This window comes from Lepidothrix coronata, unplaced genomic scaffold (genome assembly GCF_001604755.1).
Source record: "Lepidothrix coronata isolate B3197 unplaced genomic scaffold, Lepidothrix_coronata-1.0 Scaffold151, whole genome shotgun sequence".
In the NCBI taxonomy this organism is placed as follows: domain Eukaryota; kingdom Metazoa; phylum Chordata; class Aves; order Passeriformes; family Pipridae; genus Lepidothrix; species Lepidothrix coronata.
Window position 1 is genome coordinate 748384 of NW_016690331.1, and position 23335 is coordinate 771718.

At 41.3% G+C, this 23335-nt stretch overlaps 1 protein-coding gene across 2 annotated transcripts in view; it reads right to left on the minus strand.

Moving 5' to 3' along the window:
- Positions 1–23335, minus strand: part of FAM188B (family with sequence similarity 188 member B) — a 70676-nt gene that overhangs the window by 42389 nt on the left and 4952 nt on the right. Inside the window, exons 5-10 of one of the 2 annotated variants that reach the window (XM_017828693.1) lie at positions 10915–10973; positions 10486–10595; positions 9361–9477; positions 5935–6023; positions 1619–1720; positions 581–644 (exon numbers count right to left, since the gene is read on the minus strand). In XM_017828693.1, the coding sequence (XP_017684182.1) occupies positions 581–644; positions 1619–1720; positions 5935–6023; positions 9361–9477; positions 10486–10595; positions 10915–10973 (541 nt within the window). The remainder of the gene's footprint in view (positions 1–580; positions 645–1618; positions 1721–5934; positions 6024–9360; positions 9478–10485; positions 10596–10914; positions 10974–23335) is intronic. The other variant, XM_017828692.1, reaches the window with a different exon arrangement.

The window sequence follows — 23335 nt, forward strand, 5'->3', positions numbered from 1 at the left end:
TCAACACTCTTTGCCTATTTTTCCACCTTCAGGTTTTGACAAATCCATTCCTCCGTTCAGGAGGCCAGTAAAATATTCCCTTAAACCACCAAAGCCTGGCCGACAGCACCACTGCCTGCAAAGCCATCTGAGGGCTTCGCGTGGAAACAAGGTATAACTGGAAAAGTTATTTTGCCATTTGGTGCTTCTGGAGGGGAAAAAAAAAATGGCAAAGAATTCCGTGTGAGACAAGAAGCAAAGAGTCTCTTCTGATGCTCGTGGCCGTGGTGGTCAACTCGGGAGGACCCATGTTCATTTTTACTGCACATCATCAAAAGCAGGGGCAGTTTATAAGCTTGAAAAGTAGATGGAACAAAAAAGGACTTCAGAGAGTCCAGCTGTCCACAGACACTGGCACAACCCAGAGCCAGACTACAGGATTTTGCTATTTCCAGTTGGTTTTTGGATCGTAACTAACTACTTTGAGATAAAAGGTTTTAACACACTAAGACAGCAATGGAAATCAGATTCACTGGACTAAAAAAAAAAAAAGAAGCTAGAAAGGGGATATATGGAGAATGTGAGTTACACAGAGCCTTACAGTTTCTAAGATTCCATCTGCCTTGTATTTTCCTATGGGAGTGAACTGTTGTCTTCCTGATGGCCTGAGGAGGATATTCAGACAAAGCTCATGTTAAAAGGAAGAAAATGGCATTAAAGAGAAATCAACATGTTATATGAACTGAATTATTACCCATGCCCTATTATTTTAATCATTTTTTTAAAATAGACTTCTTAAAGTAAGTTCATATTACGTACTAAATTTCTATCAATGAAGAAAATACTTTACCTGTGCTGTGCTCTCTCAGTCTATTTAATATGAATTACAAGTTTCTCCTCACAGAAAGAGGATAAATGCAACTTTAAGATGTTAATGACAGTTTCTACTGAAAAATAATATTAGAGCAATGACATTTAAACAAGTAGAGGAAGATATATAAAATGTCATCACAGAGGAAGCAGTTGTAAGAAGTAAAATATGCAAAATATAATTTGAAATATCTTTGAATTTGCTGCTTCTATTTCAGGTTTAAGAAGGATTTCTGTGTCCCAAAGTCTCTCTGTTATTTTTCAGCTATCTGTGTTTATCTAATAAAAGAAATTACTCAGTCTCACAAAACCTGGCTCACTTATAAAAATATCATGCAGGATCCAATACAGCCAAAGCTGGGGATCTAAAAGTTGGATGTTTCGTGTACAAGCAGCCTAATTGCACAGCATAAACTAAGCAGCTAGTAGGCAAATACAGCAAAGGAAACTTAATTTCAGCCATAACAGAATATCCTGCAATATAGGAGAAAGATGCTGCATCTGGAAATACAATTCTTAGTAAAGATTTTGAATGAATCCTACTACATTCAATTAAATCCACAGGATCTTTCACAGCAATTTCAAAGAATTTTTTCTGTTCTGCCCAAGCTACTGGGAGAGCAGAAATTACATTTTGGATTTCTCCCCAAGCCATTTTAGATGGCACAAATGCAGCTGACAAAGCCTTCCTGCTGTGAATTACGTACATCCAGAACGGACAGGGGTACAGGAGCACTGCCCAGCAATTAAAAATGCTTCTCCTACTCACAGGGCCACGATGGCTTTTTCGTGGCCCCCCGCTCGCCACAGGATGTCTGCGATGGCCATGGTCAGGCACTTGGTCCTGTAAACTTCTGAGGGCTGGAGACAACTGCAGGCCAGGGGAATAAAAGAGAGAGACAAGTTCCAGAAGGTGAGGGCAAACAGATTCACGGCAGGTTTGCAGCCAACAGAGCAAAAAGCACTGTTAGAGGCTACTTAGGTGCTGTAATGCCTAATAATGAGGCGAGTTGCCTCAGGAAATCATCATTTAGTTTCTTCATCATCTCAGTTTCTTCTGCTTGTCCAAAAAGAGACAACTTGGATGGCCAAAAACCCTGTGAGTTGAAGAGGAAGATGGTATTGTTTCTGAGGAGACACTCCAGGTATAAAGGTGCAGTCGAATCTGTCCTTTCTCTGAGGATTAAGCATCTGAGATTCCAAGAGAGCACTCACTGTGCCCCCCGTGTTAAGACTTCTCAGCACCTAAAGAGCTCTCAAGAGGGAGGTGCAATTGAAGTCATCACTGGAATATGGGCTTTCTGAACCATTCTCTGAGGTGAACCAGCTTAAACCTCATTTTAGGCATTTAAGAAGGTACCTTGGATCTTACTGAAGACAATCAGATCCAGTGAATAGAGCCCAACTTCCTCTTTAGATTGCTATAAAACAAACTGGGCACAGTGGGTGGGTCTCTTCTGAAATCAGAAGGAAACCAGATATCTGAAGGAAGTAAATTCACCAAGGACAAGTGTTAACAGCTGCCTGTTGTATTTTGGGGGGCCTGGATGAGCTCCCACTGCTCATAATGATGGTTAGACTGCTGCTGTGGGTACTCAAGCTTGCTGGCCTATGTCTGTATGTTCCATGACAACACCCTTGTCATACAGGTGAATTTAAGAGATGAAATGCACAATCACTACTTCTAGGACATTCATGTTGAATATGGTGTCTGATTTATAACACATGATTAAAATAAGACTATTATTATCATTAAAAGAAATGGACAAAAATCAAGAGAAGGTTAAACAAGGTCTGATCAACAACAGGAACTGATTAGGCACAGATCTGTAATCACACCCTGACAACTAATCTTGTGAAAGAAATAGATGCTCTTTCAGAGTACATATGTATAATTGGTTGGACAAGAAAACAGGTAAATGTACTTCAGGGAACAATACTGTGTTGGCAAATAATGAACTAGAGAAACTACTTCCACTTTAAATCTGTAATAAAACTACTTCAATATTCTCTAACAGGATGATTTTATGTTTTAAAACAGAATGTTTATGTTTTAAATATGATTTTTAGTTTCCAAAGGCCTTCATACTTAATTTCTTTTGAAGTTTTTTATTACTTAACTCTTGTCAATAAATCTGCATCGTGTTATTACCCACTACTAAACTTTATGTAAAGTACTGTCTGCAGTAAACACTAGGCTTGCATGTTTTTTTTAATAAGGTGTGCCCCAAAGTGGTGACCTAAAACATCACAGTAAGTGCCCCAGAATTGCTCAGTGGAGCACCACTGCTCCTGAAATATTTTCACTTAGATGTTTTGCTTGGAACTCACAGAGTGATGCGTAAAACTACGGAATGTTTACAGCAGTCTGTTGATCCCAGATCTGTAGGAACATTTTTAAAACACATCCTACAAACTGTGTTTTGTGCAGTCTCCTAAAGCCTCCTGTTATTCCAACTTCCTAGAGGTGGATGGAGGAATAAAGGACCAGGAGGCCTAAAAGTCACATAATGGAAAACTGGCAGGTTCAAGAATAAAACTCAACATCCACAAGCCTGAAGAAGTGGCCAAGAGATCCATGACTCTGGGAAGAACCTAACTGGAGTTTTCTCTAGTGGCTTCAAGAATGGCAGTCTTTGAAATTCAGATATCATCAGTCCTAGAGTGTTACCAGCATGGGAGATGATGTCAAAACTTGTTCCCAGCGTTTGAGTAAAAGATCTAATAATTCAAAAGACTAAACAAGAAACATCAAACATCAAAAACTTAAACAGACTTTCAAGTTCAATGTCTGCCTTGAATTTAATGTTCATTTAGAGAATGTTTCCCTCTCTGAAGGATGTGAGATATGAGAAATAATTGGTGAGAGTTTTCAAGTAAAAAAAAAATATAATCACAACTTTCTCTTATCTCTCCCAGTGTTCAAATACAGACACTCAGAGATCTATAGGAATCACAGCAACTAATTTATGTGTGTGAGAGAGAGAGCAGAGGAAGAAGGAGACATGATAATTATGACCTGAATGTTGAAGAAGCCTGAAGTCAAACACTTAATGTGAAGTGGGTGATAATTTTAAAATCCAGGTTATAATTAGACTGGAATATTAATCTTCTCATTTCAGACTCTGAGACTTCCCTTTCTTTCTGCCAGACTAAGAGTTTCTGCCCATGGCCAACACATCATAAGAAAAGTTTGTTTATCTCAGGAATAAAAAAAAAAAATTCTTTTAAAACTATGTGGATTATAGGAGGGGAAAAATAGGAGGTAAATACTGCCAAGTAAACAGGATAGGTTGGAGCTGGCATGAGCTGGGAGACATAGCTTAAAAAACCTGGCCCAAATCCATTTATTTGGGTGCCACATAATTTTATGACATTTATGATCACTGAACCATACTGAAAGAGGAAAATTAACATCTCTATTTTTATTAGGGATGACCTGAGACACAAAAGGACCAAAGAGCAGATGATCAAAGGCTGTCCTCCAAGCTGAAACGAATTCTTGGTTTTCACAACCAGAAATAATTCTTCTGTGGAGATTCCTGGTCATAAAATCTAAATATGTACTGAGGTTCTTGAAAGGAAGTTTCTGAGGTTTTACTTTTATGTAAGCAAGAGCCTCACTCTGCCTTCAAAAGTCTCATTACAGTCTGAATTAGAACACTAAAGTTTTGCTAGATAATTTCTGCACTTTTGAGAAGTGTGCTTTAAGTGACTTCAAGGAACAGGCAATTTTCAGGAGATGAATTCACAGCATCTTGTTTATTTGGCCCTTGTCTCGGGGTCCACAGGCAGTCAGTGCCCATAATAACAAGCAACAGAAATAATACAGTAACAGTAAAACCTGCAGGTTTGTATTCATACTCCAAGCCTGGTTTTCCACATTTTTAATGGTTTACAGGTGTCTTGTATCAGCACTGTGCACTCAGTAGTGCTCCTGAACCTGAACCTGAACCACCTGGGCCTGGGAATCCTTTGATCAACTGCCAGCTCCCATCCTTGGTGCTGAAGACAAATAATGGTGTTCTACAGGAACCTGCTTCTCTCCATTATCAATGAAAAACAGCCCAAACAAGGAATTTACATTAAGTGTCAGACAAAACTAAGGAAAATCAACTGAGACCCCGCCACTTTCCCAAGCAGTATAAGCAGAAAAATGGATATTTAAGGCCAAAACTAAATACAAGACAACCACTTTTATATTGTAAGGGAATGAAGTTGAAGAAAGGTCTCACCATGAAAGCTTCTCTTCCAACTAAATTGAGGCCAGGCTAATTGAGGTCACAAATAACACAAGGTGGTGGCAGAATAAAGCAGTAAAATTGTTTCCCCTATTTAACATTCAGTTCATATAAAGCGCAGGGAAGCTTTGTGGAATTTTTCTTTTGTAATGGACTTAATTTCTTATTGAAAACAGAAGGAAAATACATGAAATCTGGTAATAAAGTAATTTTTTGAGGCAGTATTTTCCAGCAATTCACTGAATAAGCCCTTCTCCTTTAGCAAAGTGACAAGTACATTGATATTATAGCAGTCCAAGCAATTTTCTTGACACTAGCAACACTGAACAATATTCCTTTAAAGTAAGTAGAAAATACACACACGGAATTTAAATTCAAATCCTATTAAGGAGTTTAAATGTGAAAGATCAAACACAGTAGCAATAAAAAAATACAGCTATAACTTTAGTTTTCACCCTCACTGAGACTCTTAGTGTCAAAAACTGGATGAGTTTCATGGTCTTTCAAACCTAGATCCCTTTTTATTTGAAATCAAATAGGACCTCGAGGTCAAATAACTTTCATTGGCCTCAACTCAACCTGTTGGGTTTCCGTAGAGGTTCTTGGGTTTATCACAAGCAACAAATTATAAAAATAAGACACCAACCTCTAAACTCCTACAGTTGAAAGAGAAGAAAACACAACTAAATCAAATGCTGCTTTCTTTCTCTCAGAGACAAAGAGAAGTTCAGTAAGTTCAAACCCAAAAGGCTCCTGAGTGGCTGCAGCAGAGAAATAATTTTTTTTTCTTTTTTTTTTTTTACTACTGTATGGAAAATATTCATGCTGTCAGTCTCTGACTTACCGGGTGTCTTTATTCCTGTTACTGTCTGCAAAGAGCAGCTGCTGCAGGACACAGGCTTGAACTGCAGCCAGGACTCCACATGGGCCACCCTGAGGGGAATAATGGGACATTCCATGAGGAAAACAATTAGGAGCTGGGGAAAACTTCTGCTTCCATTCAGGCTAAAGACATCCCTTCATCCCTCTCCTTCCATCCAAGGCTTCACAGTTCTCTCTCTCACTCCAATGAAAAGCACTCTTATTAACTGGTTTCATGTTTCCTGCCTGCTTTTCCTGAAAATACCTAAACATCTGTAATATCAAAGGAAAGGGGTTTTTGAAAAATCTGTTCTGCGATTAGGCAAACAAATTAAAGATCTCCTGGTCCCTTCTGAGCCACAGTCTAAGTTCCAGAGAGAAATGAAATCTGAATGGTTTCCAAAGAGTGAAAGGAAGCCTTGCTCTTGTAGCTCCTCTCAGCACTAGGTCTCCCCTTGAGTTCCCACCTGCATCACTAAACAAAATTCCAGTTTTCAGCACAGCCCCCTGCAAAAGGCAGCTCTCTCACTGGGGAAGAGAAAGAAAATCAAGGAAGTTTGAGCCTTTCAAATTATCAATGTTCCAGGGGGAAAAAAGTCATAATACTGAGAAATGCCATATTAACTTGAAACCTTATGGAAACAGATTTACAGCTGGTTTGGGCTGCGAGGATGGGGAAGGGCCTTGATTTGAAGCTGTGTGAGGACACTGAGGGCACTTGGTGTGTTCAGCTGGAGAAGAGGACACTGAGGGGAGACCTCACTGCAGTTACAATTTCCTTGGGAGGGGCACAGGAGGGGCAGGGACTGAGCTCTGCTCTGGGGGGACCAGGGACAGCACCCAGGGAAGGGCTGGAGCTGTGTCAGGGCAGGGTCAAGTTGTATCTCAGGAAAAGTTTCCTCACCCAGAGGGTGGTTGGGCACTACCAGGCTCCCCAGGGCAGTGGGCACAGCCCCAAGGCTGCCAGAGCTCCAGGAGGGTTTGGATGATCCTCTCAGGCACAGGGGGTGACTCTTGGGGATGGGCCTGTGCAGGGCTAAGAGTTGGACTTTGATGATCCTTGTGGGTCCCTTCCAACTCAGGATATTCTGTGATTCTATGATTGAAAGACTGTGGGATGTGGCAGCAACGTATTTCCTTCTCCTTATGTATTCCCTCATGACCAAGACCTGTTCCTATGGATTAACAACATGCCAGAGACAGCTGCACAAGTTGTCCCGAGAAGCAAATGGTGTGCCCTCTTCTGGCCTAGAAAACTTCATCCAGCACAACCCTCCCTCCCTCGTCAATTAATTCTCTCCCAGGTGCCTCATATCATATTATTTACTCCAGTAGTTTGCTGAGGAGACAGAAAAGCCACTCTTTCTCTGGAACATCCACATGAACGGAGCAGGGATGTAGGACACAAGACCAACAGATAGCACAATACCACCCACCAAACTCCTCTCAAACCCTGGAGAAGAATGGAAAGGGCAGCCAGTACAGCTACTTTCACATAGCCAAAAGAGATTTAAGTGATCAGTTTAATTCTCAGGTTGTCCCAATTGCAGCATCGAGCCCAAGGGAATGGGACCTGCAGGTACATTCTGTATGGATCCCAGAAAATAAAGGTCCTGGAATTAGAAAATAGCTTAGATATTGAGACCTTCCAGTTTTTCACACTACCCTTCTATACTTACATAACTACTGAGCGAATTATCTGAAATACATTAAGGAAAAAAGCAAGGTTTATTTTAATCCATCAGGAAAAGCCTCCCCAGCAAAAAAGGAATTATAGGATCTATTCTAAATATCTTCTCATAGCACCACAAAAACTTAACGTGAGAGAGAACCAAGCGATTGTTCAGCTGAAAGTAATTTTGGAAGTGAGGAGGAATATATTAATGAGCTGAAACAGTCACATCTAAGCAAAACACCTTTCCTGTCGTGCAATTTATGGTAGGGAGTTTAATGGTCAGTGAGTTGCTGGAAGTGATGAGACATCCTTTCTCCAGCAGCAGGGTCTGGAAACACCAAAGTAACATTTACTGTGGGCCAGTGAACATTCCTGCCACAGCTCCTTTTGGAGTTTAAATTAACATTTAAGATCTTTTTTTTTTCCCTGCTAGGTTTTCTAAGATAAGCAGCTTTCTTCTGAGATCATCAGCCTAATGAAATATTTAACTAGACAAGGTAAGTTAATTAAACATCTTAATGACATGTTTATTAGCCATTGTCCTCGTCTCAAAGCCTCTCTTCCTCTCATTTCTGTACAATGGTCTGCTTCTCTCAGCCCAGATAAAGATTTTCTGCATCAGCACAGAAGCTTGATGAGTGTTTTGTAAAGAGGAGTCTACTCCTTCCCAAAGTCTTTACTGAATTCTTCAGCTCCTTGCTCCTGACAGACCACATGTGTGGATATCCCAGAAGCACATGCAGAGGGTCACAGGGATGACACAAAAGCTTTAAGCTGTGGCTGAGGAGGATCCATTTTTACAGTGGATCTGTTTGATTCTGGAGGCAGCTATGGGAGGGGGTGCTGTGCATCAGCCAGCTGAGAAACCAGGCTGACCAAACACAGAGCAGAAAGGGGTCTGAAGCATTGAAGCCTCAGTCTGTAAGAGTCAGAAGCCCAGGCAGGGCTGACAAGACAGACACCAGATAAGAGTCCCCCCCACTAAATGCCCTGACCAGGGAGATCTTTATTAGCACCAAAAATTTCTATGGATTGGGTAGATGCTTCCACCACAGGGAGCTGCTGGGGATTTCAGATCTGTGCACTTGGTTGATGATGGCAGGGAACCGATGAAAACCTTGGTTCAGGGAGGAGCTGGCATCTTGTGGCTGCAGGCCAGAATTACAGAGACATGGCTGCAAAGGAGGTGAGCTCACCAGCAGTCCCAGTGTCCCAGTGACACTGCAAGGGCATTTCTTCCCTTTTATTTTAGGAATGAGCCTCAACATTTGACCCCCATACCTTTAGGAGGCAAAAATCTCCTTGTGACTTCCCAGGCACTGCAGGAAATTCTCACTACATCTCATTTTGAGGCAGATCAAGCTCCATCTCAAATTTGTTGAACATTGCCCCCACGTATCATTTTTCTCTCGAACTCCACCCTTGATTTAAGCTCTTTTATTCTTTTACCACCACTAGCTTTCAGCTGCAGTGGCATGTCTTCCTCTCTGTGAATAACTCCCCATCACACACACACACACACACTTTCTGCAGCTACTCCACGTTTCCCTCAGAAACACCCCATCCATCTCAAGTCTCCTACCAAGACTTGCCAAGGTGACATAATCCAGTGGTAACAAGACAAATTAAAGAGAAGAGCCTTTAGAAGACTTATGTTTTCACTGCTGAAACACATAGCCTTTGTAAACTCAGTGTAAAAAGCAGAGTTCAGTGTAAGGAAGTCACTTACTGTACCTTTTTCTGCACAATGCCATATTTTAACCGTGGTATATTGCTAAAGGTAAAACTCTGGATTTTCCATTCTTCACTGAAGCAACAAAGACTAGAGCCAAACAAAAGGTTTTTTAATTCCTATAAAAGAAAGGAAAAAGTTTTCATTTTAAAAACAAATCCAAAACAGGGGTACTTTTTCTTGCAGTAATTTGTAGAAAAGAAAGGAGGAGTGTGGAAGGGTAATGACTAATTCCCTATAACCACCCTCTTCTGTTTTATCCATACTGTAAATAGCAACACTCCAATGAAAAGGAGCAATATTTTCCTTTTCCTGCTATATTCCTTCCACTCATAATGCTGTGAGCTGCTCAGCATTGGAAAATATTTATGTATAATGTCTGGGGCACAGCTTCCCATGAAAGCATTACAGAATATCCCCTGAAATTTAACAGCTGGAGAGTAACTTCTACTAATGGTTAGATTAGAGAGAAAAGGACCCTGTGGGACACAGTGTGGGGAAAGGAAGCCCATTTTGCCTGTCAAAGTTGCTGGTATGAGATAAATGTTAATTAAATGTAAAAAGCAAAGGTGAGTAAATAAGAACAGTCAACTCAGTGTTGGTATAGTTACTCCAAACTCACTGATTCAGAATAAAATTGGAAGACACAATCATTATTTTTTTTCTCTTTTTCTCCCTCTGTCTGAATGGGATGGAAAACATTAGAAGTATTTATGGTTCCATCTCTGCTCAAAATTGGGAAGATGAGCAAGGGAGAAAGTGATAGGGGAATAATAAGCTCATTCTGAACCACTGTCAACTGAAAGGACCGGAGAACAAGCACAATAACTGACTAGAGACATTAAGAAAACAACACAAGCTTCATTAATTAAAGCTATCATCTGTGCTTCAGGTGGGCTGATGCATCCTGCCATGCTCTCCTGGTATTTTTCTGAACGTTTAGATAGGCATCCCTAAATTACTCTGTCCCCTGAACACCACATAAGGAATATACTCAGGAATACAGCACATGTTCAATCCCACATGAACATACAACACAGAGCAACCCACTGCAGCTTTGGGCAACTTAACTGAAATAACATTCTCACACACCTATTTGCATTTACCATCCTAATTATTAGCCTTACTTTTGCAAGGGAAATATCAATTGCCTTGGATACTATTTGAAGCATGTACAGTGTTGAAAGGTCTGGGTTCTTATTAATTTCTCCAGTTGTTTCTTCATCCTCAACATTGACTGAAAGAAAGAAAAGAAAAATCATATAATGTGTTGGATGACAAAAATTGCTTCCTCCAGCACACTCAGTGCCAGGAGGTCACCAGTATGAAAATTAACACACTGTCATCCATCTTCATAAAAAGGAAAATACAGTTTTAGCCAGAAAGGACAAACAGAAATACATGAGCCAGCCTTTGTCTGATTAATATGAATGACTTCTTTTCCCACCCTTACCCAAGAAGTTAATAGAAAATGCAATTAAAAGTAGTTACAAAAGAAGCAACTTGGTCACAGCTGCTCTGAAGAATATGATGGCAAAAGGAAAAATGAAACTCACCTAATTCTAGGACTTCTTTCATCTGGTCTTCTTTGTAGCCAGTGGATGTTGGAGACTTCCTACATGAAAATTAAACAAATTAATAAATGACTAAATGTTCGCTTTTAATGAGAAAAGTTGTTTGAATAATCAGTAAGAAATATGGGTCATTCCCACACAAGCATGTAATTTTTAGTGGGGTGTGTGTATATAAATGGTCTAAGAAATAAATGGTTTTAGAACAAAACCTTTTTCAGTGGAAGAAAGCTGAACTCCAGGAGCTCATGAGGAAAAACAGCCACGACGGAGCAATACCCTGTATTGGGTTTGGGATTTCAGTCCTGTTTCAATACATCAGCTTCATTTCATTCGTGATTTGAGGATCAGATCATAAAACAAAATTTACATCCCTGAAAGGGATCAGGATAAGATTCAAGTTAGAAATTAAACTACTAGAAACATCCAAATAATAGAAGTGGAAATAGGTGTTGGACTGGCTCCTTTACCGGGGTAATTTTTTATCCACTAATAAGTAGCAGTTCTTCAACTGCTCTCGTGGTTTAATTTTATATGACATTATTAACAGGTTAAAATTCCTATGAATAAGTGTTAAAAGGACCGAGCATTTAAACTTGGCTGTGAAGTCAGAACTGAAATAGAATGTTAGATTTTCGGAGATGAGGTGGGTTTATTCTTCCTGTTGAATTCATCCCAAAATTAATTCAGAACCAAGGAAAAGTTTCAAATAACTATTTCTAAAAATGGCCTTTTTTTTTTTTCTTTTTCCCAGAAAGTAATACTGTTTCATTGGCCTTTGCTTTGGAAAAAAGGTATTGCACTGACAGTCCTTTCAAAAATAGTATGGAATCATTTCCTCAGCAACATTCTTTGTATGCACAATAATATTACAGTAACAACTGCTGTCATATCACATACTTTCCATCAACTTAATTTCCTTTTCAGTGTATGAAAGACTAATAAAAACAGAACACAGACACACCACACTCAGGATTTGCCCAGTTTAAAAGCATTTTGGCCCCTTTCTCGCCGATAGTATTTGATACTATAAGAACACAAACACTTCTCTTTTTATCTATAAATAAGTTAAAAAATTTTATGCAAGGAAATGTGGGTGGCCCAATTCAGGAAAGGTAGAATGGAAGTGAATCACCCATGTTCTAGGGACCTGAGGTAAAAATAAATAGGATGCCCAGGAGGTCAGTATAAATGAGAGGTCTGAGAGCAAATTTGTACAGTGACATACAAGTAGCATTGAGCTCCCACTGAACATTCCAGTACTTATAATGTGATACAGAATTTAATAGAGCTGACTGTGGCATATTTTATAACACAATCAGATCTCCCCTTGCAGTTTCCTAAAACTGAGCTTCAGCTGAGATTTCTTTTTGCCAGGTATTTTCATCTCTCCAGGCCAGGGAAAGGATCTCAATGACACTAAATTTGCCAATATAACGTTTTTCAGCCAACTTATGTCATTTCACTGCACTTAGGCATAACGAAAATCCACATTTTTGTTTTGTCTGAGGTTGCACGCTATCCTCTGTTCTTTCCCAGAGGATAATGTGGTTCCTCCTACATCAAGCAATTTCTATCTAGTTTTGCAAGAGTTCTTTACACCTTTCAAGGCCAGGCTGGACGGGGCTTAGAGCAACCTGGTCTAGTGGAAGGTGTCCCTGCCCATGGCAGGGGGTTGGAATGAGATGGTCTTTAAGATTCCTTCCAACCCAAACCATTCTGTGACTCTATGATTTTGACACTTAATGCTGCACTACAGATTCCAGCTCCCTCTCTGGCCTCAGTTTATGCTTGGTTGGGTATCCTACAGATACTGTACCATATCTCCTTGCTTCATTAGATGTCCTGGATACCTGAAGAGTCCCAAATAGCACTATATCCCTATGTTTAGGCACGTGGATCACTCCCTACATCAAATTAGCACCCTTGATTCACTGCTGCCCAAAACACTTCTCCTTGGCAGCGTTTCATGTGAAAATACTTATAAATAACGATACAGTCAGCCATGGTACAATTCACATACAGCTCACCTGGCACCAGTTTTTTTAATGTTATTGCTCTCTGGCAAGTCCAAAAGATGTTGGATCTACCCCCATTCCAGGAAGAACCCAGCCCAGGGTACAAAGTACTTTGAATTCTCCAGGCTGAGAATTCCCACCAGGCTGAGGAAAGCGCTGACATCCAAGATTGATGTCGGGTGTTTTCTGTGGTTAAGTGGGGTATTTTTGCAGGTGTAGGTCCCCTCCTTAAGGAGAACTCGCGTTTCTCAAAACAGTCAGGACGTTTATTGCATTTTCCACGTCAGCAGATGGTTACTGCGCCAGGAAAATTGATTGCACGCGTCAAAACCACACGGTGAGAACGCTTAGGAAGGGGGAAGTCGTCCCTCATGGCAGGAAAATGGGACAGGAAGAAAATATGCTTCATTCTAAACATACTATACAGCACTTTCTCTAAATATTTGAACATTCCTATGCGACCTTCATGCATTGCAGAAAACTGAATTTACACAGAGGAGCTGAACTCGCAGAGAAGGAACTTCTTGGCACAATAATGCAAGTACATTCCACGATTTCCTATTTACACCAGCATACACAAGAGGGCAAATAAACGAAGGGGCTTAAAAAATAAACACTGGGCAGCAGTGGCTGTTGTGGTAAAACTTATTTTCACTGGCTGATTACAACAGCTTTTCTACTGGATGTATATCTCTTATGCCACGTACAGACACATCCAATATTCTTGAAATAGTAAGATCTGGAGAAAAGGTAAGAAAAAATTAACTTCTATTACTACTTGCAAAGGGGTAAAAAAGGTCACACTCTATGTGATGCAGTTTTGGGGCACGATTATAAAAACAGAATTATTAAAAGCAAGTGTAAAGATGCAAAGGACATGAACGCTACCAATGCCAGGCAATACATTTCTATGGGAAAAAAACCTTTTAAATAAATTCTGCCATGTTTGCAAGTCTGGCTGGCAAAAGTAACAGAGGTCAGATACTTAATTTCTCCAAATTTCATTTTTAGTGAAGACCTGTACTTGCAGATTAGCAGTATGAGAAGTTAATTTGTGAGCAGGTGGCTCACTGACAGACATAAAACAGGTAAATGAAAAACATGTCATTGAAAAAGGTCACTTCTAACAGGAATAGATTCTCACACACGAATAAGTGTCGTGCTGAATTTTATTAACTGTAGTGACAACTCAAAACCTCTGCTGATAAGGTTTGTACATGCAAAATAAAATTATTATAATCACAGGTTGAGCTACTGGATGGTTTGAAATGCCTGATGAGTTGGGCTCACCTGAACAGAAGACTCTTCCACAGGCTGTGAATGAATATTTATCTCCAGCTACAAAACCAGACTTACTATAACAAAAGTGGAACTTCTTTGTTCATACTGTGCTCTACCAAAGGTTTTGGGGTGTAACACCCCCACACTGGACTTTTCAGGGATCACAGTACCACCCCTGTGAACTGACCATTATATTATATATAACTGACCAAATGGTTGCCAGCAAAATAAACAGGTATCACTGAAATAAACCATGGAGATAAAATTCCAATAAATAAAACTGGATAGCAGCTGAGACACTACATAAAGCACTCAGAAGGGTTTCCAGATTTCAACACTCAACCAATTCACATCTGTGGAGGTAAACAGAGCCCTCTGCTCTGTTGACCACACATAAAGTACCCACACCCTGTTTGGCTTTGACCTTCAGCTTTTAGGCCATTTATTTTTAAGGACGTGGAATATTCGTGGCCTTCGATTTCCTGTCAGAAACCTCAGATTTTTATCAGCCCAAACCACTGTAACCTGAGAGGTATTAGCAAAAATAAAAATAAAAAATTCCTGAAAGCTATTAACAACTGTTAAACTGGAAGGTAAAAGCTCACACTGAGGGTGGGGTAGTTCTCTTACTTCTTTTTTTCTCTTATCTCATTTTATTATAAAAAAAAAGGTGAACACAGATAACAGCCAAGGGTGAGCAAATGTCACTGCAGGGAGAGATTTGACCTCCTGGGAAAAGAATCTTAGGAAGAGGAGGACAAAAGTTCCTTGTGCTACCTGCAAACAACTGATAGTTTTTTAAGGTTGGAAGGGACCTTGAAGACCATCCAGTCCCACCCCCTGCCATGGGCAGGGACACCTTCCACTAGCCCAGGTTGCTCCAAGCCCTGTCCAACCTGGCCTTGGACACTTCCAGGGATGGGGCAGCCACAGCTTCTCTGGGCAACCTGTGCCAGGGCCTTACCACCCTCACAAGGAACAATTTCTCCCTAATATCCAATCTAAACCTGTCCTCTTTCAGTTTAAAGCCATTGCCCTTGTCCTGTCACTCCATGCCCTTCCCTAAAGTCTGTCTCCAGCTCTTTCGGAGCTCCTTCATGCACTGAAAGGCCGCAGTAAGTTTTCCCCAGAGCCTGTTCCTCTCCAGGCTGAATAAACCCAATTATTTCAGCTTTTCCTCTTAGGAGAGGTGCTCCATCACTCTAACCATCTTCATGGCCTCCTCTGGACTCGTTCCAACAGGTCCATGTGCTTCCTACACCAGGGACCCTAGGGCTGGATGCAGCACTCCAGGTGGAATACATGCTGCTTCCTACCACATTCCCCCTGGAGCTGGTGTGTAGACACAGTGAATGGAAATGATGTGAAACTCTACCAGTGAAAAAGGAGGTCGACTGTCTGTTCCTGCTTCACATCTGAGAAGATCTAAAGCCCCTCTATGTGTGCACGAACAACGCAAATCCTCAACTGACCGACTGCGTTTTAGGCAACGGGCTGGACCCTTCCAGATTTACATCCTTTCCAAAAATAAAGAAATGATACAGGAGCCATTTGTCACTTCCAGTAATTGCAAAGTGCTTCTTCCTATGGGGTGCTGGAAAAATACTGAAAGGGCAATTGGAACCCCCCCAGATGTTACACCGCAGGCTCCGATGCCATAAATCCATTGGCACAGCACAAAAGTCACAATAGTTTACAACTTTTATTTTATTTTAGCTTCTTTTTTCCGGTCCAACCATTATGTTACAAAAGGTGTTATGCAACTCCAGATACTTGAAGGTTTTCACTCCTGAGTGATTTGCCAACCTCTGCCTCTTTTCATTAAACCCATATTCCCCAAAGATGAGCCCAAAGTCTTGGATTTCCAATTGCAAGGGTCAAACAAAGACTTACTCCCAGGAGTAAGGGAAAGGAGTAAGGGAAGCAAAACCCCTCCAGGAGGGTTTGAGCGTCTCTGGGAAGGTGTGAGTGCTCTGTTCTCACCCTGCTTCCTGCCTCCAGAGCCACACCAAAGCTCTGATGAAAGCCTGAGATGATGCCAGGTGTGGCTTAAGGACAATGCCTGGTGCTATGGACAGATCCCAGACAAAGGTGGAAGGAAACAGGCAAATGGAATTTACTCTTAGGCTGCTCCAACCTCACATTCCTTTCCATCCTTTTATCTGAAATGTTGCACTCTGACTAAACTCCCGTTTCCTAGAAATGCCACCGTTGCCCGATACATCCTCTTCCTCTCCTAGTGGGAAAAATGGAATTCCTCAGATGTTGTTCACACACACTGAGGATGCTGGAAGATGCTGGAATTAGTGAGGTTTTTCTGGCTGATTTTAAACAGGATCTAGCTTATCACTCCATGGCCATGTGAGCTCAGGCTTCATTCCACACAACAGGCTCTCAAGGTGATGAGGACTTTTAGGAGCTGCTCAGCAGCCCCCAGGACCAAAGCTTTATTACTTCTCAAATTGCCAGGTATTATTTTAGACAAAGCCATCTCATCTAACACACCAATTTCATATATAACACTGAAATATTATGACCCACACTACACAATTCACTATTCCTAGAAAACCTACTTTTACACCAAAACGCACGGTAGGAAAGATGAGCCAACCACAGCTGCTGGGTAAATAGTGCACATTACACAACTTTGCTGGAACTATTTTTTCCTTTGAGTTGGAAATTCAATTTTATATAAAAAAAATACTATTAAACCTGGAATGTTGATTAGGATTCCTCATGAAATGTGATATTCATTTATTAACCTTGAACAGAACCGTATTTTCCCGTTTCAGTGTGTCAGGACTTATCATCAGTGCAGCCCAGAAACCTCCTTGTCTGTGCTCTGCTTTGTTGCTTTATGCTGACTGAGGGAACATCAAATCCTGCTCTGGACTTGCTCAGAAACTCATGGCCAATGTTCTCTGCCAATGTTCTAATGCAGATCAGCTCAGCTTGTGGCTGGGAATGATGAAGCATAAAAATGTGTGAGAGGATCTTCACAGTTTTAGGCACCCAACCATCTATAACTGACAGGTATTGGCTTGGTCCTCGCACAGAAAATAAGCTCTTTTATTCCTGTTAATAACAGAGAGCACGAATATTAAACCTTTAAGGACCATAACACTTTCAAAATAATATTCTGAAAGAGATATGGTCCTTAAAATATTTATATAATAATATTTTGAAAGTGTTGGATACCTAAAAGAATAAAAAAAAAAAAATCCCAAGCCTGAATATATTTTTAAAGGATTTTAAGGATTTCTTTGAAGAAGATTAGTATTTTGTAGCTCTAAGGATTTCCTATCTCCACAGAAAAAGAGTTTTCAGGGACTCTTTTTTTGGAACATATGAAAGAGAAGAGGCAGAATTTTCCATAACACAATGTGTTCACCTGCACTGGTCTCCAGTCAGGAAGAAGAAATCCACAGGTGATTCAGAAAGCAAGTAAAGCCATTTACTCCTTGTCTTAGAAATTAGAGAGTTGAAGGGAAGTACATTTTCCTTAGGAACACATTAAATACATGGAGGAAATACAAAACAACTCAATAAAACCTAACAGAAAAAAACAACAGCAAAAATTCAGAGCAGGAGAGATAAAAGCACAGGCAGACAATACAAGCTTTAGACAAAAAGTGCCTAAAGGAACATGAAAAATATTTGGAGTATTTTAACAGAGGTGAACATGCAGCAAGAAACAGAAACATCAGCCAAACATCAACTTTATCTATGGGTAACAGGACAGAAAAAAGCAAATGCAAGGTGTATATAACAGAAAATTTCCTTATAATAAGGACTGCTAGAAACTGGAATATATTATCAGGGGAGAGGTGTCACTTGAGTCATTTAACACTGGACTAGACAAAACCTGGAAAAAGTATTACAGCAAATACATATATATAGTAATGATTAATCTGCCATAGAAAGAAACGACCTTAAAAGGTCTTTTCCATCTTTAATTTCTAAGATTCTGCGAAATATGAGTAATGTTCCACTGAGGAACTTGGTATCTGTGGCAATTGCCTAACCCAACCCTACTTGTGTTAGAATGCAGAGCACTGCTAGGAAAAGGCTCATCACCAAACAGTGAGGGATATTTTGGGAACGGGAAGCACTTAACAGTGCCCAGCTAAGGTGAACTCAGTTGAGACACTAATGCAGGAAGAGAAACCCCGGCTCTGAACTCGCTGGCACTCGCGTTCCTGGTGGCGGAGACGAAGTGCATCAGAGATACTCAGGTTTTGGTTGGAAACAGGAGCTGAAGCCAAGCTCCACAGTCATAAACCAGTCCCTGCTGTCTGAAATATCCATCTGTCCTGGCAGACTGCTGGAAGGAAACCACGAGCTCACAGTGAGTTTGCGGCCAAGGCTGATGGCACGGCAGAGGAGGGGATGGCAGACGCAATCAGGGGGACAGGATAAGAAGGGTTCACTGTGAAAGGATGAGTGGAGAATTAATTATCCTCCCTGCTCCTGAAACTGTGTCACAGATCTCTTTGGACAATGGGATCCACTGCTTTATCCTTTTGCTCCCTAATGGCAGGGGGAAATTTTTGTTCTGAGGTAACGGTATTCCCAATTCTCTGTGCCTCTCCGACAGCCATTCCCTCTGAATTTCTCAGAAATTGGCAAGATATCCTTAACTTCAGGTCCTGATTGCAAAGCCCTTTTGTTCCCTTGGGTCTCTGATTCCAGTTTAACACTGTTTTTCTTATTTCAGTGCTCTGATTCTAGTTTTTACACTATTTTTCTTAGAATTAGAGGAGGGAAGTTACTTGAGTTTATACACGAAAACTAGAAGTTCAAGCATCACATTCTTAAGGACCAGAAGTGAGATGGAGCTGTACAGACAATATCTGCCCATCTAACTCAGCAAAAGGTGGTTCCACCACCCTGCAGAACTGCAGGGGACCAGAACAGGTTTACACATTCAGAAACTATTCAGCTGAGAACTGGAGGGTTTCCACAGCACCACCACACCTTGCACTGAGAGGATTAAGGGGCATGGAAAATTAGGAGAGCACTTCAGAGGCTGCACAGGCAACAACTGCAACACATCTCTGTGGCTGAGGCAGAAGAACTGTTTCCCCATGGCTGTGAAGTGGGTTTTCTTGCTTTCCTCAATTTTATTTTCTCAAGGCATGAAAGGAGGAAATCTTGACCTTCTAATACCACGTAGCCTTCACAAATGACTCATTATTCACACTGTTTTTTACTGGAAAAGTAATAGAAAGTCTTTAATCCAGGGACAGTCATCAACTTCAACACCTATTTATTTTTTTACAGTTCCTGAAGATGATAAATTCACTGCACTACAGATCCTTGTTCTTTAGTCTGTGTGCTCAGGTTAGTGATAAATACTCCCCTCCTGTAGGGGATTTGGATTAAGGAAAATCACAGATGGATTTAGGTTGGAAGGGACCTCTGGAGGTCACCTGGTCCAAGCTCTGCTCCAGAGATGGTTAAACCCACCTCTAGATACTAAAGGTGACAGAGAACCTTTCCTCACTGCCCTTCAGGGCTGTGCCCAGGCTAAAAAACTCAGCAGAGCCTTTAAGTTTGCTACCTTTGACCTGAGTTTGTTCCCTCAACATCGTCTCTCCCAAGTTCCTCTGGATCTTGCAGCTTAAGAAGATAAATCACAACTACAGAGATGGCAATTTTTAGTTGGAATCTTGGATCAGTCACTTGAATTGGGTACTTTTAAATGTAAGTTTTTATTCCCTTGAAAATCTCAAAATAAAAGGAATTGAAAAGCAGGGAATCATCCACATTTTACTTGGCCTCACACACAATGAACACAACTAAGAGGAACAAGGGCTCAAGAAGAACAGAGGAACAGGGAAAAATACTCCTTTGAGGATGGACTATAAATGACAGCATCAAAGTTACCCAGAAGGGGTTTCAAATTCTCCAGTGAAGTGGCACTGAGACATAAATGTCGTTTTTAATTTGTTAAGTTAAATAAAATTGATATGAAGGAGCAGGGAGGAATTGCTGACATAATTCTATACGTACTTTTTGTATAACATCACCATGTTCCAGCATTTAAAGGGTGGCTACAAAGAAGATGGAGACTCCCTTCCCACAAGGAGTCACATGGAAAAGATGAGGGGCCACGGGTACAAATTACTCCTGGGGATATTCCAACTGGACACAAGAGGAAAGTTTTTCACAATGAGAACAATCAGCCATTGGAACAACCTCCCCAGGGAAGTGCTGGATTCCCAAACACTGGACACTTTCAACATTCAGCTGGACAGGGTGCTGGGTTGCCTTGTCTAGACAGTGCTTTTGCCAAAAGGTTGGACCAGATGATCCTTGAGGTCCTTTTCAACCTGGTGTTCTGTGATTCTATGGATTGAGAAATTAAATCAGCTGCTGTTTGCTTACAGCTGAGGATACACGAAGATTTGCTGCCACCTATATACTGGTTTTTTCCTGGATTAATTAAAAAACAATGTTATTCTAAAAAAAAGGTATATAGAATCTGGGTAGGTATGCAAACTCTACTGCATGTTATACTTTATGAAGTAACCCCTCATGACATGGAAAAGAATATAATCATGGCATAAAAAACTATCATTGACCCAAGAGAACAAAAATTTCTGTTCCTCCTGTAATTAGTTCTTTCATTAAAACATGTGAGTCAAAATACTGTGCATCTGCATTTCCCCAGGATAGTTTGTATTCCTGCCCTCTCAGTTTCTAAGCATTTATTCAATAACATTCAGCTTGTCTTCTGAAGCATGGCAGTGGTTTTACTTCAGTTTTTTCTCCTATGTAGACACAGGATGCCTTTACCCTGGCTAGGCTACAACAGCATTTTTTGCATGTGAGAAAAGAGAATGAAAAAGTAAAGCATATAGAAAGAAAAATAAAATTTATCTTTAGTTTTGTGTGGGAAACAAAACCAGAATTGCAGATTCTGTGAATGAACCAGCTGTGGTTAATTCTACAGAGATTTTCAGCTACTCATCTAAATACTTAGGTTAACATTTATGTCAGAGGTGTCAGGTAACAGAAGATGGAAGAGGATCCAGACTAATATCCACTCACACATTGTAATTTTTCATGCCTCAAAATGCTCAAGCACTCTGGCCAAATCCTGAAAGGCTCTCAAACACTGCAGGATTTGGCTGAAGGGATAGAAAAGTCTTGCAAGAGCCAGGCCTTATATTGTCAAGGTTTCTTTGGAGTCTCACTTCTACTCCCTGTTCCTTCCACTTAACTTCAGGAGTATCAGCATCCTGCTGCTTTCTGTGAGCGTTTTCAGGAGCTCAGAGCTCAGCAGGAATTCAAATGCTCTGCTGGCTTTAACTCAAACCAGCTGGCAGGAATGTCCCTGTATTCCTCTGGAGACAGATTTCATGGACTCTGCTTAGGAAAGAGCTCCCTCTGCTGCTCTCGCTGAGACCAAACCAGCCCTCTGAAGGAGGGGAACTATTTCAAACCACCTGCTGCAGCAGTGGAGCACAGGATCACAGCATATGGCACTAACTGGGACAGTGGGGCACCTCACTATGGTCCAGTTTCTCCTTTTCAGGTCCCTCCACGATTACTGCATAAGGTTTGGGAATGTCAGCTCAGTGCATCAGTACAGCTGAGTGAATCAGAATCACAGAACCAGGGAATCATCAAGGTTGGAAAAGATCTCTAAGATTGTCGAGTCCAACTATTACCCCAGCACTGCCATGTTCACCACTGAACACTGTCCCCAAGGGTCACAATCACACGCCTTTTGAACACTTCCAGGGATGGAGACTTCACTACCTCCCTGAGCAGCCTGTTCCAATGCCTGAACACCCTTCCAGTGAAGAAATTTTCCCTAATATCCAATCTAAATCTCCCCCAGCACGAGTTGAGGCCATTTCCTCTGGTCCTGTCACTCGTTATCTGGGAGAAGAGCCCAACCTGGCTCCATCCTTTTGTCAGGGAGCTGGAGAGAGGGAGAAGATCCCCCCTGAGCCTCCTTTTCTCCAGGCTGAGCCCCCCCCAGCTCCCTCAGAAGCTCCTCACCAGACTTGTGCTCCAGATCCTTCCTCAGCTCCCTTCCCCTTCTCTGGACATGCCCTCATGTCTTTCTTGTCACGAGAGGCCCAAAACCAAACACAGGATTCAAGGTGTGGCCTCCCCAGTGCCGAGCAAAAGGAGACAATCACTGCCTTAGTCCTGTGGCCACACTATTCCTGATCCAGGCCAGGATGCCACTGGCCCTCTTGGCCACCTGGGCACACCTGGGCTCACGCTCAGCTGCTGCCAACCAGCACCCCCCAGGTCCTTTCCCGAGGGACAGCTTTCCAGCCACTCTTCCCAAGCCTGTAGTGTTGCATGGAATTGTTGTGGCCCAAGTGCAGGACCCAGCACTTAGCAAGTGAAGTTAGCACAAGAGTTATCTTTGTCAGACATGGTGTTCCCAAAGAGTTTTATCCAGTTCACTATGCCTTTGACACTCATAAATAATGAACTATATATTGATTATCAAATACCAGGGACACAACTGTTCTTCTCAGCTTTGTTGGGGAGCTGCCAAAGCCCACTGAAGCCGTGTTCTCTACCTCAAATAATGCTGAATGTGAGGCAATAAACCATCCTGAGACTGGAAAGGATAAAGCAATGGGTCAGCACTACATTACACACTCAGTCAACCTTCATGAAATGAGAATTGTGTGGAGTCAGATCCCGTTGCTTCTGCTTCCACAGTGACTTATGAGCTGGCTCTCCACATTCACATGGAATCACATGAGACTTAATAAATCCTTCTGGAAGTAGAACATCAAAGATGGGTCTGCAGGCACCAGTTCCAGTCCAGCAACAGTTGAACAGCCACTACCTGACATGCCTCAGCTTTCCAGTAAAATATATAATGGAGAACTGACTTCCTGTGAGTTTTCAGACCTCAGACTGTAGAACTTTGGCCTGTTACTCAACAGTCTTGAACAAATTAAGTTAGCCAGTACAGTGTAATGCTGGTGGCTATTTTCAGTGCCTTTTGGTTCCAGACAGGAAGCAAGTACCACTCCTGGCCCATTTCTAGCTCCAGTAGATCCCCAGTTTGTTAAATCCCACGGCCCCTAACATAAAAGTGGAGAGACCTAACATATAATTTC